Source organism: Tenrec ecaudatus, chromosome 5 (genome assembly GCF_050624435.1).
Source record: "Tenrec ecaudatus isolate mTenEca1 chromosome 5, mTenEca1.hap1, whole genome shotgun sequence".
NCBI lineage: Eukaryota > Metazoa > Chordata > Mammalia > Afrosoricida > Tenrecidae > Tenrec > Tenrec ecaudatus.
The window spans coordinates 148,151,302-148,167,724 of NC_134534.1; the positions used below are offsets into that span (position 1 = coordinate 148,151,302).

Genomic DNA, 16,423 nt, shown 5'->3' on the forward strand with positions numbered 1-16,423 from the left:
CAAGGTCTGCCATTGCCGGGCCGCATATGCACACACATACCGAGTCGCACCACCTCGGAACAGTCGGGATCATTGGCGAGTTTGAATAAGGTTTCTTCTACATCTCTGTTTCTCCCAGGAGGGTCCATAATGTGGTTTATTTGTTGCTGTAAGGTTTTGGGTAGTGCCATTAGCTGAGCAAACTGTCCTTCTGGGCTTTTATCGAGCTGGAGGGGGAGAAAAAAAGATCATGTCTGCGTGCACCGAATTTCATAAATACTTCAAGACACAATGGCTTCTCTTGAAAATCACATCAACACCACAGAGCCTCCCCCACCCCCCAACCTTGTACTGTGCGGCCGGGTAAGGAGGTGCTTTCTTCCGCTCTCCTTTCGAAACAGTGCTTCAGGATAAGGGATTGGGTTTTCAATCCTTTCAAAAAGACCATTCTCTCTCTATAATATCCACTTTCTACCCAAAGAAAAGAAAAGCCTCTTTCAAGGTTGAACTTCTGACATTTAACATCTCCATTTTGTCTTACATCCAGCGGGGCTGCAGCTAACGTGCACCAAGGCCTCATGGCTCACATGATCCCTCCCACTTTGATGGAAAACCATAAGCTGCCCAGGACCATTAGCAGTGCGAGAGTGGCATTTGACTTTGTGTCTCCTGCCCTCGGGTCTTTAAAATACCACGCTGTGTGTCATAAACTGCAGTAAGAATAAACTGATGCCAAAGTCTTAACCGTACTCATTTTTTAGTCGCTGGGCCATAGGCGGGTCTAGTAGAATACAAGAATGAACAACTGAATTGATAAAACGAAGCTGCCATTGTTTATTAAAGAGGAGTGAGCTGCACCAGTGGTTTCTGTTCTCAAAGTATTCAAAAATAGCAAGGTAAAAGATAAGTTCAGAAATGAAACAATTATAAAAATATCCAAGTAAACTTGGAAATATTTGAATAAAAAATTATCTGCAGAGCAGACGCTAGTGTCTAATTTTATTACATGGAATTACATTTCTACACAGAAAAAAATTCTGCACATATTGACTGAATGCTGAACTGGGAATCAGTTGTAAACCAGCTGCCCTCAACATTGAGTGATTTTCCAAAGTAAGATGTTTCCTTATATTTTCTTAACAAATGTTTAAGCTTTCATTTCAACTAAGAGAATAGCAAGAAAAGAAATAAACAAATGAACATCTTTATATTTTCAGTTCAGATTTTCCAAAGATGAGTAACTTTCTTAATAATTAGAATTCACTTATTCTATCAGTTTTTAATTAATATTTTATTATTTTATTTTATTAATACTAACATCCACATTTCTAGTTTTGTCTATAAAAATCTCTGTAAAGAACAGGAATTCGAGGCACCAACTGAGCACATGGAAGAAGTACACTAGCCTGTGTGATCCAAGGATTTTAAATAATATGATCTAAATTCCAAAGCGGGAGTGTGGTATTAAACCTTATATTGTGAACACCTGGTACTCAGAAGGTTATGGACAGCAGTGGAAGCCCAAAATCCATTTGCAGGGTCCACACATGGATGAAACCTCAGGTGAATGCCCTCTGACCACAGTCGAGGGGTGTGAATAACTTTGTTATCTGACAGAGCAATAAAAGTCAGTTCTGGCAGGTAGGGTCAGGTTGAAATATTAGTAAAGAGTAATTAGTAAATAGTATCTTGTCATTTGCTCGCCCTTCTAACCCATTTAAAAGCTGCTTCAGTGTAACAGAGTGAGGGTGAACTATATGAGGATCATGCCTCCCGTGGGTGGCCCGTGGCCACAGGTCTGGGTGTGAGCAGCCTCACTACCATGCCGAGCGCACTGGGAAGCAGGCTACCGCCAAAGACGCTCCGTTAAAATTTAACACCTCATCATTTGATCTCCTTTTGGACCCATTTTAAATCCTAGTTTTGTTTTTCCCCGATTTACTGGGTTGTTGGTTGTTTTGTATGTTTTTCTGTATATGAAATCTAAGATAGGTAAATCTATAGAGACAGTCACTAGATTGTTTCCTGGGGGCGCGGGGGTGGCAGGGGAGGTTGGGAGAAATGAGATAATAACAACACAAGAAAGAAGAAATGCTCTAAAACTGATTGCAGCAATGACTGCACGTCACTTTAATATGATTGAACTATTGAATTGTTTGATATTTGAATTATGTGCCAACAAAACTGTTTAAAAAGAAAAGGAATAATTTATTTAGTGATTCTGAGGTTAGAGGGCTGTTCCCTACCAGGGTGTTTAATGCCTGTCGTGTGGATGGTTCTATACCCAGAAGCTCCATCCTCTGACTATATAATCTGTGGGAAACAGAAGGATTTCTCCCAAGTTGTCTCCCCCAAATTTATGCCAAATTTAGCTGCTTGCGAATGACATACACGTGGAGGTCATCAGGAGTAGATCAGGGGTCATTCTCCTTAAGGGTTATCAGTCACCTAGTGCAAGCAGTCACCACTGTTTACCCCACAACAAGTAGGATGCACTCCCTTCTGATAAGGATAGTAGCCGACAGTTTCCTTATAGGTGACCCCAGAGAGGTCAAGCCCACCCAAGGGTGACCAAGGTTAGGCCGCCATCATGAATCTAGGAGCCGCCCTTCCTGTCACATGTATACCTCTAGTTCCTCCCCTTCCTATCATGTGTACACCCCTAGCTCATCCCCTTCCTGCCACACTTAAGCCTAGTGTACTGCCCCTTCCTGTGATGCGTGGTTACCTGTAATCATGACCCCCTAAGTAGATAAAACTCTTGGTTAGCAATAAACGGGGTCCTAGAGCATCCTGCCGGGTCCCTGCCCCACCTCGCCTCGGCCCATGCTGTGCGCAGACCTGGCTGGTAAGATCATGGCCGTCCAGGAGTTGAGCATGCTACCACGAAATGTGTCTGGCTCCATTGCTTCAATCTCTCTTCTGTCTCTCATGCTATGACTTTACTATAATCTTTACTTATTATCGCTGTACAATTGCGCCTACTGGACCCGTGATGATGTGCTAGGGGCTGGCTTCCCCTTGCAATAATTGATACAAATAATTATAGGTTCTTCTGTAACGTATCTTAGAGATGACATTTATGAACTCATGTTCTGGGACCATCTATTAAGATTTGCCAGGAGACCTGGTGGCACAGTTATGAAGTCTAGTAAGCAGAAGGCTGGAATGTGGACTCCGCCAGTCTAGAGTGTCCGATGCTGTCAAACGCACAGCCTTGGGAGCCCTGGCTCTACTGGTTCTACTCTTGTCCTGCAGGCTTGTTAGGAGTTGGAATCGTTTTGATAGCACTGTGTTTCTTTATAATTAAAAGATCGTTTTATTGGGGGCTCTTATAACAATGCATCCATCAACTGTATCAAGCATATTTGAGTTTGTTTTTTGAATTGAGATTAGCCAAAAAGAAGCTCATATTTCAGTCCTGCTGTACTGATAAAGCTTCTAGCAATTTTCAAACAAAAACCAAAGTCACTGCCATCAAGTTGACTCTTAACTCATAGCGACCCTACAGGAGAGAATAGAACTAGTCTTTGGGGTTTCCAAGATTTTAAATCTTTATAGGGGTGGACAGTCTCATCTTTCTCCCTTAGAGTAAGATTAGATTCAAACCACAGATCTTGTGGTCGACAGCTCAATGAGCAACCCACTAAGCCACCAGAGTTCTTCCTAGGAATTTTAGATGCTCAGAGGCCTTGACTAACACGAGCAATTATTAAATAGTATCTGCTACTGTTTTCTTTTAAATAAAAGAATGTTCTGAAATTTTAACTTCAAAGTATGTGCCTGAAGACAAAATATTTGGTGACGTGCTCAAATTTAATACTAAATTCTTATTTTCTAATGCTCATTCAAGCATGAAGATGACACCACCAAGTTAAACCATGAGAATCAAGTTACATTTTAAAACATTTATGGAAAGGTTACATATTATATAGTTCCTTTTATATGAACTGTCCAGAATAGACACATCCAGAGAGAGAGAGAGAGAGAGAGAGAGAGAGAGAAACAGGCTAGTGGTTGCCAAGGGCTTGAGGGAAGAAAGAGATGGGGAAGGACTAGCAATGGGCACACATCTTCTTTTAGGAAATGTTCTTAAATTATGTTGTGATATTTGTTCAACTTTGTGAATATGCTAAAATCCACTGAATTGTAACTTCAAAACAGTAAATTTTAAGGTAAGTGATTCATAGTTCATAAAGCTGATAAAAAATGCAAACATGGTCATGATAATGGATGCTTAGGTACACCACCCAGATCCTGCCTTTAAGACCAAGACACACATTTCACGGGCTGCTGGGGAAGTTGACCACGTCCCTTTGAGAACTGTCGACTGGGAACTGGGGAACATAAGAGATTGGCCTCTTTGTCCGAAGTAGGGGGCAACCTAGTTGGTGCCTTCTGGCTCCAGAGTGCCATCACAGGGTCAGATGAAGCCTTTGTTTTAAATCTGTCTAGCCAGATCTAGTGCCAACTGGTGTAATGGCTACCCAATGGGCTGTGATCTGTATGGTTGGCAGTTCAATACCACCAACAGCTCCTCGGGAGGCAGATTGGGCTTTCTACTTCTGTAAACAGTTATGGTCTCGCAAACCCACAGGGGTTTCTATGGGCCAGCACAGACTTACTAGCAGGGAGAGGTCCTAAAAAGCCAACACTAAAATGGGATTACGAACCTGTCAGTGTGGGAAACCTCTGACGGTGCCACTCTGGCTCTCGGGCCAAGAGTAAAGAAAAGAGCATTCGAGTCTAGGAGGAAAGGCGGAGATGAGTGTGACCAGAGACCTAGAGACTGTAGGGGAGATGGTTTCATATTTCCAGTAAACTTACCAGCCTGGCCCTTAGAAAAGCCAAATGAGTCCTGGAAGATTAGGGTGGAGCGGTAGCCCCAACTGCATCTCTTGTGCCAGATGTGGTGAATGTGTTAGAGCGAATGTATGATGGAGCCTCAGACCAGGCGAATGCACCCTTTCTATTCCTAGTAAGAAGGAAGAGGGGTTCACGTTCATGGGGGGGGCAAGTAACAGTCTCTCTTACGATCTTACCACAGGGTTATGCTAACCCTGGCTTCGAGAGAAATTGGACTAGTTGGGCATTCTGTATAGTATCACATTGGTCCACTGTATCAAGCACATTGTTCCTGTCACCTGGTGGACAACAAGGCCAAGTAAAATGGAGGCCTTGGAAAGACACATGGACTCTTGGAAGGTAGGAGATGAATTCTATGAAGTTTTCCCACGTCAGTGATGTTTCTAGGGGCTGAGTAGCCTGGAACCTGCTGGGACAGCCTTCCAAAGCCAGGGTAAAGTGACTGTGTCTCACAGCTCTCACCAGTGAAAAAGATGCAGAAAGCCTGACTGTTCTCCTTACCTCAGAAGGCAGCATTTTCTACCACGAGCAGTAATGCTCACACTCATGTACCAAGCGTACAGAAGGATTTCGGTTTTGCAAGAGGCACGTCACAGAGCAGGGAAGCACTGCAACAGAGTCAGCACTGTGTAAGCAGCCTTGCGCGTGGACTACTGGATCTTGCAGAGTCCAGGGGACTAGAGGGATATGCAGAGGCGGAAGCAGTCCTGGTGGAACTTAGGGTGGGTTCTGGAGCAAGGCCATGACGTGCAGTGCTGTGAAAATCGTCTGCCGAGTGAGTGTTGGGCCCTGGTGGAGGGAGAGATGCTAATGGGACCACAAATGGCCATGCAGTATAACTCCCATCATGCACTGGGCTCTATCAGAGGCTGGATAGCAATTCACTGTTTGATAGAAGAGGCACACCAGGATTGGACATGGGCAAGACCAGAGGGCATACAGGGGCTGCATAATCAGGAAGTCTAGACCCCACAATCTCCATACTGCTGCCCTGGCAGCCAGTTCATGCTGATGGTTACAAAGAGGATCCTTTGTGCCTGGCCTGGAGGTTGTTGGGATTGAATTGTGTCCTTGTTACAGTAATTTGGAAGTGATCCGTATTGAGTAGGGTTTGCCTTTCTTAGCCAGCACCACTGTACAAGGGCTTAGAGAAGGGCTGGCTCACTGACCTGTGCGTTGCACACATCATATATGGGGCCCACTTCAGAGCAGAGAGGTGTATCAAGAGTCACGGGACCATGGCACCACTGTTCCAAACTGCTGGCCTGTAGAGCAGTGGTTCTCAAAAGGGACAATTTTTGCCCCCCGTGGGCCATTTGGTAATGCCTGGAGACATTCTAGGTTGTTAGAAGTTGAGTGGGGAGATTGCTACTGGCCATCTAATGGGTGGGGGGTAGTACATATGCAGAAGCCAGCCCTCCCACAGCAAAGGGGGATCTGGTCTCAAGTGCCAACACGGTTGTTGTTGAGAACTTCTGCGACAGAGCCTTGTACGAACAGCTGAGGGCCCTGCTTGGAGAAGATGCTGTGTGAAGACGGGCTATCACCCTCAAGGAGAGGGGCTCTGGCCTACGTTACTGACATTCTATGGCACTGTGTTCCCAAAGGGGAGAATACCTTTGGGTTTAAGAACCAAGGGGTAGGAGGGAAAGCACCCTTACTCATTAGCACTTCCAGGACTCACTTGGAATATTTCCCATGCCTGCAACTTTAGGTTCTAGTTTCCAGAGAAGGAATGTTTTCACCAGGGGACAGAGTAGGCATTTCCTTAGGGTTTAAGCGATGCCTGCCATTCAGTCACTTTAGAATCCCATGCCAGAGACCATCAGACATGGAAAGGAGTCAACCTACTGGCGAGTGACTGACCCTGCTCATAGGGATGTAGCACTGCTGCACACCTTTCTTAGCAGTACACCCTCACCCCATTCTGCAGGGGAAGAGGCTAGGGCAGTAGCCACAGCATCACATGAGCATGGTGACCAGGATCTGAGATGCCTTAGAGATGAGGCTCAGGCCACCTCACCTAGACCAGCAGAAGTGCTGGCTAAGGTGAGGGGAATCTAGAATGGGTGGTAAAGGAGGGAGGTGATGGGTCCCAGCTACAGCCTCAAGAGCAGCTGCAAGGCTGGGGATCAAGGTTCAGTTCATTAATCTTGTTTTTGTGAGTTTTGCCGGGAAAAGAAACGGATTAGAAACCAAGTAGGTTTCTATAAGCTCGGGTGAGGTATGTGGGTACACTGTTTTTCCTGGTTCAATGAATTTCCCAGCCTTTGCTCTTACTCAGCTTCTCGGGAGTTGGCAGCGAGGCCTGCTCTTTCTTCCTGCCCTCTAGCCTGGAGGAGTTGTCTGTCTGGAGAAATACTGACATAGAGATAGATGCTGGCACGTGGGCTCTCCCAAGAAAACAGCCCACGCTGGAAAGAAGATCATCTGAGGGTCTGTTTCACCCATTTTTGATGGGCCCCCTCCAGTTCCCTTCCTCAAAGGCAGAGTTAGCTTCTTGTACTGCCATTTAGCATGTTATAGAGGGGCATACATACAACCCTCCCTTTTTGTACAGACAAGGATAAGTCAAAAAGTATCATTACAGAACCACAGAAACCTTTATTAAACAAAAATATCATAATGTGAAGCTACTGTGTCTCAACACAGCCTTCCCGGAGGTGTACTCACTTCTGAAGGCAGGGTTCCCTCTCTCTAACCTTTCCCCAAAGAATTTGAGGCTCTTCAATGAACAATTCACACACACAGCAGGTGCATCCCCGAGGGACTCAAATCATGGTTCCTTCTGTGTTGGGAACAAAAAGAACTGGAGGGGCAAGCCCAGGGCTGTAGGGTGGATTGGGTAAGTACCCTGTTCCCCCGAAAGTAAGACCTACTTACAGTTTTCCCTCTCGCTGAAATAGAAGGCATCCCCCCAAATAAGACCTCCCCGAAAATAAGGCCCCCAAAGCTACCGTAACTCTGGACTCTGGACCATAGTGGTGGGCGCTGCTGCACAGCTCACTGTTGGCCTCAGCGCAGCCGGAGCAGACAGGAAGTGCGAGATACACAATAAATGTGTACCGTATTTTTCTTCATGGAAAAATAAGACATCCCCTGAAAATAAGACCTAGTGCATCTTTGGGAACAAAAATTAATATAAGACACTGTCTTATTTTGGGGGAAACAGGGTAGTGCAGCCCTTGACTAGCTTTGAAGAATGAGCAGATGTATTGTGACAGAAATAAATTACTGGTCTTTCTTTCACTTATGTAGTTTTCTTGAAACTATTTCATTACAAGCCCCACGCTTGCCCTGTGTTCTCTGAGAAAAATCTATGAAGGTTACTCCTGAAGAATCCCCCAAACCGCTGCCATAATCTGAGCCGACCTCTCCCTTGAACCACACTGGTCCATCAGGTCCCCTCAGCAGCCACTGTCTGCATCGACCTTCTGTTCTGAAGTCCCACTAATGAGACCAAGACAAGTAGATTACTGAGAGAACGTGTCTAGCCTTCAACTGATGGCAGAGACATGTTTAAACATGTTTAGTTTAGAACACATCGTGTGTGTGCACGCGAACTGGAATCCTCGCGACACTATTTTCTGACTTACCTTCTTATAAACGTTACCACGCTATCCGCCCTGCCTTGCCCTTCTCTTTTCCCCTGAAAGGAGATCCCGCTTTGGGAAGAGTGCACGTTAGTATCCACGTAGTTTACCTCTAGTCTGCCGTGATGCATTTTATACACCACTTGGGGGTTCTCCTGCAGTATGCTGCCATACAGCCAACGAAAGTGAACTATGTTGGGCTTCACAATATTCAACACTTTTGTCTTATCCTCGCCAACCACCATCCGAAAGTCGCCTAGTTAAAACAAACAGAAAAACACATCTTCCCGTGAGAATCCACGTGCAGACTCTACACCAGTCGGCCAGCAGGGTCCTTTCCCAAACATTTCTTTTTCCTCAAAGCCCTGTGCACATTATCCCAGGAGGGAAGGGACTTGTTTGGGGGAAAGGGTGGGTTTGTAGATGCCACACAGCTGAAGTTAAAATAGTTACTTAGCTACAAAAGGTTATCATCACCCAGAAGCCAGGGCTTGTTGCTGGCTGGTGTTTCTTGGTCCAACACAGAAGCTTCCATATTGATCAGCTTTCATTTGATGAACAAAACTCTGTGTGCAACCAACCGTGGGGCAGGAGTCATTCACGGACGCTAGTCCCTACTACTGTCCACGCAGCTCTGAGCTGCTTGCAGGGGGCTTGGGGGGGGTGGTGTCTTTATGAACAGGATTAACTTTTCTGTTGGATAATGGCAAAAGCAGTGAGTGTCGACAGTCCTAACAAAAAAGAGGTTTACTTTCAAAGATGAAGTTTGAAAGATATTACTTTAAAAATCGCAAGTGTTGAGAAATGAAGAATGCTGCACATGCGGTGATGTGCAAAATATATCTATGTATCACTTTATAATCTACCATAGTCACTTATTTACTTGAAAGACAAAGAGCAACTTTGAAAACACGAGAGAAGGCCACTGACAGACTGGTACCAGCAAGCTATTCTGGGAGAAGAGAGTGATCAATGGGTAAACATGAGTGACTGCCTACTGAGTCAATGCCGACTCAACAGTGGCTGCACCGTCTGGAGAACTCCGCAGTTAGGCTTGATGAAAGTAAAATGGTGGAAACATTTGCTGGAATATGGATGGAAACCAAGATATGGCTGCTCAGGCCAGTTGTGACGGAGCACGTAGTGAGGCAGTAGCTTGTAAGGGAGCCCATAGGACTCAAACTCCCTGCCACCACGTCGAGTGACTCACTGTGACCCTGAAGGTGAGAGGGTAAAATTGCTCCTGTGGGCTTCCGAGACCGTAACTCTAACGGGAGTAGAAAGCCCTGTCTTTCTTCCTCGGCGTGGCTGGTGGTTTCAAACTACTGACTTTGTGGTTAGCAGCCCAATGCATAACCACTACGCCACCAGGGATCCTCCCTGTGACTAGATGACAAGATAATTTATCATTCAAACTAGATCACTTAAAACACACACACACACACACACACACTCTCTCTCTCTCTCTCTCTCTCTCTCTCTCTCTCTCTCTCTCTCTCTCTCTCTCTCTCTCTCTCTCTCTCACTGCTGAGAATACACATAGCAAGACAAGACACCAAACCAACATTTCTACATGCGCACCTCAGTGGCATGGGCTGCATTCCTCCAGTTGAGCAAACATCTCACCCTCTTTTCAGAGTTGCTCCTCACTCGTTAACATACACTCACTGTCCTCTTAGGTTCCTATCTAAATGTCCCATGGGTGTGCTGCTGTCACTCTGATCCCACATAAAAACCCAACCCAACCCACTGCCCTATCAAGTCATCCAACTCACAGTAGCCTGAGGGTTCCTGAACAAAGAGTGACTTTTACAAGTGGAAGATGCCCACCTGTGCTGCAGGGTCCCTGAGAGTGGACCCTTTCCTCTTGTCTTTCCCCTTAGGAGCAGCTGGTGAGTTTGGACCCCTAACTTTCAGCTTAGCCAACCTAAGCTTTTGGAAGCCATCAGAGCTCCTTTTGATTCCGACAGAGAGTTCTTACAAGAGCATAGGCTCAAGGTAGATAGATATCTTTCATTAGTTAAGGTATACCTTTGTTTGGGTTTAAGAAGCTTTCAAAGGGCATTCTTTCTGGTTTAAGGTTTAATGGCTATCTTGGGGCAATAGTTTCAGGGGATCTTCCAGGCTTGTGGCTCCAGAAAAGTTTGAGAGTCAACGAGTTTTTGAAATTCTGTTCTGCATTTCCCCCCTTTTGATCAGGATTCTTGCCCAGAGTTTTTGATGAAAATGCTCAGAGGTAGTGGCTGGGCACCATTCAATTCTGGTCTCCTGACAAAGGAGGCTGTTGTTCATGGGGGTCATTAGCTACCCATTCCATCGCTCTCCCCCCCTGGCTCTCTCTCCTTTGTTGCGACACGTGACTAGCGACTTTGGAGGCTACTTGTAAGCTTTTAAAGAATTCGGAGGTAGAACCGAAACACTAAATATAATATAACTGAAATGCCTCATAAAATCATGATCCTAAACCACCACCACCCCAAAACAATAAACAATAAAAATCCCCAAAGCCCCCACAACAAATCCCTTGAGGTACTTGGTTGTACATAAACAGCCTCAGCTGCTACTCCCTTGTTGTACACATAGCTATCATCCAGCTGTTTGCAGGTATACAACTTATTGACAGCTCTACCCTGTGTGGCTCCATCCTTAACCAATGTGGTATTTCCATCACAAACTTGGCCACTTTTGAGTGTGAACGGCACTGTGACTAACGACACCAGGGTAACAAGTACAAACTGGGAAAACCAGACCACATCGTCACCCTGACCATTTTTTTTCTATGGAGGAGGGAGGTTTCATGGGAAAGAGATTTTCCTACAGCTAAGTATTGGCTTGCTTTACAGGGGGGGGGGAGGGGGGGTGAAGAAATGGACAGTCTGCTGCAGTAGCAGTAGGAAGAAAATACACAGGGCTTTTGAATTTCAAAGAACCAGCTTACATTTCAATCTGGTGGGACACCATTTAGGGACCTCGGGCTAAAGAAAAATGGATTCATACATAGCCTCCAGGAATCGCAGCTTTGGGCAGATGAGGTCTGAATGTTAAGGGGAGTGAGCAAAAGCGAGTCAGGTCATGCCAAGCTGTTAAATATGGAGGAACTTGTGTGTGCTAGTGAGAGAGCAGGGAAATCGGCCCTTCACACAGTCGGTGATGCCGGAAACCTCTAAAAGCCGTCACGGAACCCCAGCTTGCATCAAGTTTGAAGAGAAGCCAAAACAGGGCTTAAAAAGTTATGCTTACTTAAAAGGAGCGCTCACAAGTGCCAAGCCCTGCCCCAAGTGCCTGCCTACATTGCTTCCCTGAGCCACACAGCGCCCCTTTCTCCCAGACAGACATTTATTTCCATTTAGCACACTAGACAATGGAGGCACAGATGAAGCAGCCTGTACAAGTAAGGGACTGCCGCAGGTTCCCGGGTGGTCAATGGCTTGTGCTGGGTTACGAACCTAATGGTTTGATTTTATCCAGTAGCACCACCACCGAAGAAAGATCTGGAAATCTACTTCCATAAATATTACAGCCAAGAAATCGCAGGGAAACAGCTCTTCTTCAGGATAAGTGAGGCCGCCGGGAGAAAGAACTGCCTTGGTAACACACAGACTGGCTGGTTTGGGGGGAGGGAATGTACTACTCATCACTGCAAGTGACTCAGCGGTCCAGCACCGGTGGGATGGCTGCCCGAGTGCAGGAGCCCGGGCCCCTGGCACGCAGCAGTGCCAACCACTGCGACTCACTGTCACCCAGCACAGGCAAGGCGGGGCCTGATCATACAATAACACCCCGAAAGAAGCCAGGGCACAAGAGAATAACTCTCACAAAAATACACTAGAAAACAATGACAAAGAAACTACATAAAAATGGTTTGGTTTTCCCTCTTCTAGTAAAATGCACACCTACTATGGGCTCCTTTCGATACACCAAATTTGCAATCTCATTTAATTCTAGCAAAGCCCTCTTAGTAGGTGCTGTTTGTTGGGTCTGCCTCATGGAGATCCCATGTATAACAGATTGAAATGCAGCCCAGTCCTGAATAATCTTCAGGATTTTTAGAACCTTGGAGTCCATTCTTGTAGCCACTCCATCAGTCTATCTCACTGAGAACTTCCCTTGTTTTTACTGACCTTTTATTTCATCAAATACAATGTCCCTTGTGGGAGCTGCCCTTCCCTGGTGCTGTGTCCAAGCACCATCCTCGCTTCTATGGAGCATTGGGGTCAACTTCTTCTAAGACCAATGATTTCACAGATGAGGAGGTTGAGGGGCAAGCTTAATTTGCTCATCATTCAACTGTCTCCCTGGATCAAGCCAGAGACACTTACAGTAGCTAGTGTTCTCTAGAGGGCCCTGGTCGTGCCATGGTCACAGGGTGGGCTGTGAACCAAAAGGTCAGCATTTCAAACCCACCAGCCGCTCCGTGGGAGAAGACCTGGCAGTTGATGCCCATAAAGATTCCAGCCTAGAAACCCCTCTGGGGACAGTTCTACTTTGTCCTGCAGGGTTGCCGTGAGTCAGAATGAACGTGACCGCCAACAATCGCAGTTTGACTCTATGTGGTAACTGCTCTCCATTTCTGTCATGCTGGGGCGTTACGTCCAGCATTTAATACGGGGGAGCACATGGGAGCACTTGGCTAGCTTTCCACTGTGCGAACTCTCAGGCGTGGTCTGCGGCCTACAGATTGAGGATCTTAATCTCTGAAGCCTCTCTGCAAACTGCCCTAGGGGTGAAATATCACCAAACCCTGACAGTCAGAGGTGTGTGTGGATGACTGATGGGTTCTGAACAGCTGTGCTAGTCCACGCCTTCCCTAGGTGCCACAAAGAACACACTCATCAATTTTAACCAGTAACTTCGGAGAGGAGGGCTGGTATTTCAGCCAAATGGAAAAAGTAAGTAGCCCAAACCCTGCCCCCAAGAAGCGACTGCGGTGGTCAAGGACCTGGCCTCTCTGAGAATGAGGTCTGGGTCTGGCTCATCTCTGAAGCCCACTCCACGTCCTGCGCAGGGAAGGCACACCCACACCTGTCTGCGAATCGGACTGTTGTGCAGCTGAAGCAGTGCAGCCGTAGGGAGCGGCAAGCAAACGGGCTCATTACCAGCGTCTCCAGAACAAAACGAATAAAGCTTGGACAAAGCATGAACCAGTCATCTGATCATAAAAATCAATTTTTCGTATCTCTGGAGAGATGTTTGTAATAAAACACAGGATTTGGGGAAATACGACAGCTGACTTCGGTTTTATGCCTGTCCTGATGGTTTTGACTCTTGGCTGCCCACGCCAGAGGACTGCCCTATACCACAGTGGTGACGGAAGGAGACCAATCAGAGGCTTTGTGGCAGGTGAGGCTACCTGTTTATCTTCAAGCCTCTGAGACCCCAGACGCTGCATCTTTTGATAGTGGGGCACCATCAGCTTTCTCCACCACATTTGCTAATGCACCCATTTTATTTTCAGCGGTCATGTTGGGAAGGTGAGCATCATGGAATGCCAGGTTATTAGAACAAAGTGTTCTCGTGTTGAGGGAGTACTTGAACCAAGGCCCAATGTCTGTCTGTTAGCTTAATACTTAACATATAAATCTATGTACATAGGTCTATTTCCCTATCCTTATATATATGTACATATGGACATGCCTGTAGTTAGACCTCTACAAATGCCATTTGCCTCCTAGTCCTTTCCTCTATTTCCTTTGACTTTCCTCTTGTCCCACTATCCTGTTTGGCTCTCATTTGGGTTTCAGTAATTCCTCTTGGTCACACTGCCCTTGATCAAGCCCTACCAGGCATCCTGCACCCTCCTCACCATCGATTTTAGATCACTTGTTGCTTCCTTGGACGACAGATTAATTCTAATATAAGTTCCAGAAGAAAAGCACTTACTGGTGGCAGTGTTTAATGAACAGCAGTCCAAACAGGAGGCTGCTGCTATGGTAAAATGACTTTTTTAGCAGTTTTATTGAGCTATACTGAACACACCTGACGGTTCATTTGATTTTTATCGCACAATTCAATGTTTTTCAAACTACATTTACAGGGTTGTGCAACTATCACCTCAAACTAATTCTAGAACATTTTTGGTGCCCCCAAATGAATACCCATGCCCACTAGTAGCCACGCCCTATCTTCCTCTCTTCAATCCAGGCAAACAGTAATTAACCTTCGGTCTACAGATTTGTCTATTTTGGCATTTCATACTAATGGAACCATCCAATATGTGGTCTTTTGTGAGCCTGGAATCATGTTTTCACGGTCTGTCCATGTTGTAGCATGGACATCATTGCTTTTGATGGCCCAATAAATATTCCATGCCAACGTCATATATTCATCCAGCACTTGATGGGCATTTGGGTTGTTAGCACTTTTCAACTACTATGAATAATATTATGAACATTCATAGTTATTTTGGGGGTGGACATATGTCTTCATCTTTCCTGGGTACACCCACTAGCAGAGTTGCTAATTCTGTGTTTCAGATGTCTGTCTGAGGCACTGAGCCTGCCCTCCAAAGTGGCGGTATCACTTTCCGTCCCCATGTTTTATACATGACAGTTCCAATTTCTCCACTTTTTCACCAACATTTGTTATCTGTCTCTCTTCTTAGAGCCATGCAAGTGGGTATGTCTCTGTGGTTCTGATAGGCATTTTCCTAATAACTAAGAGCAGCATCATGAGTGCTTCTATTTAGATCTACGATCTAAAATGCTGAGTTAATTTTGTATCTGGTGTGAGTTAAAGGGTCTAACTTCATCAATTGAATGTGAACAAAACGACAGTTTAAGAGACCAAAGATAATATTCCTATGAGGCAGCCTAATGCCCCACTGTGTCCACCAGTCCTCAAAGTCTCAGGAAAACCTACACGGCCAACAACAATGGCTGCTGAGGAGATGCCACGCTGCACTAGATCAAGTGTGGGGAACGTGACGGAGACAAGTGGCTGAAGGACTCAGGATACAAATGTGAACTGCTCCTTTTTGGAGAACACTGAATGGACGGGCACGGGTGGGACAGGTAGGGAGGAAGCCGGTTCACTGTGACATTGGCTCGTGTAGGCCCCGGTACTTGCACTTATTGAGAACTTAGCGTGTGTCAAGTACCGTTGGAAGTACTGGGGATAGAGTGAACAGGACAAGACAAACATCTCTGTGATGCCCCTTCCTGGGGTACAACAAATACTCAGGATGAACGACCAATAGGCAAATGGAGTGTGCAGTGTGTCAGCTGGTGGAAAGAGCAGTGGAGAAAGTGAAACGTGACAAGAGAGTAGGGAGAACACTGATGAGCCAGAACAGAGGCAGAGAAGGGCCAGACTAAGCCCTGCAGCCCCGAGAGAAGAGCGTTCCAGGTAGGAACTGGATGACAGCCACCACCTTGGATCGTTCATAAAACAGTGAGGGCTGAGAGCAGGGGCTCAAGTCCTAGCTGAGAACTTACAAGCTATGACCCAAGGCAAGTTGCTTAACTTCTCTGTTCTTTAGTATCCTCAAATGTAAAATGGGAGCAATAAGAGTAACCAGTTCAAATTTCAAGGATTAAATTACTTTATACCACGGCTGAAGAAAGTTTCTGGAAAAACAGAAAGAAAAGTCTCCTTGCACATTTAAAACACTTAGGGCAGCACCTCGTGCAGAGTAAGCGCTGTTACGGACTGTGAATGATAACATCAATCATCCCTTCAGGAGTGTGGCATTCTCAGAATTAGCAAGGACTGTGAGTACAAGGAGTTTCAGCTCAGATTCCAGCAGAGCCTCATGCTTCTACATACCTGAAATACTTACCCCCCATTTGCAAACCATCCAAGGTTAGGTTTCAGATGGGAAACTGATGGAGTAGATCTTATTAGTGTTCTCTCCAGAGAAAATGTATTTAACTGGGACTCGGAAATGGGAGGTTACTCACACTTGAGAGAGAAAGCACCCGTTTCTAATCCCACCCCTCCCCAAGGATTGTTCAACTCTCCCGCTGCTTTTGTCTTCTCCCTAGAAG

At 45.9% G+C, this 16,423-nt stretch overlaps 1 protein-coding gene across 1 annotated transcript in view; it reads right to left on the bottom strand.

Annotated features, from left to right (window-relative positions):
- TAMM41 (TAM41 mitochondrial translocator assembly and maintenance homolog) overlaps nucleotides 1–16,423 on the bottom strand; it is a 60,322-nt gene that overhangs the window by 13,449 nt on the left and 30,450 nt on the right. The window contains exons 5-6 of the mRNA XM_075550036.1: nucleotides 8,549–8,694; nucleotides 41–206 (exon numbers count right to left, since the gene is read on the bottom strand). Of these exons, the coding sequence (XP_075406151.1) occupies nucleotides 41–206; nucleotides 8,549–8,694 (312 nt within the window). The remainder of the gene's footprint in view (nucleotides 1–40; nucleotides 207–8,548; nucleotides 8,695–16,423) is intronic.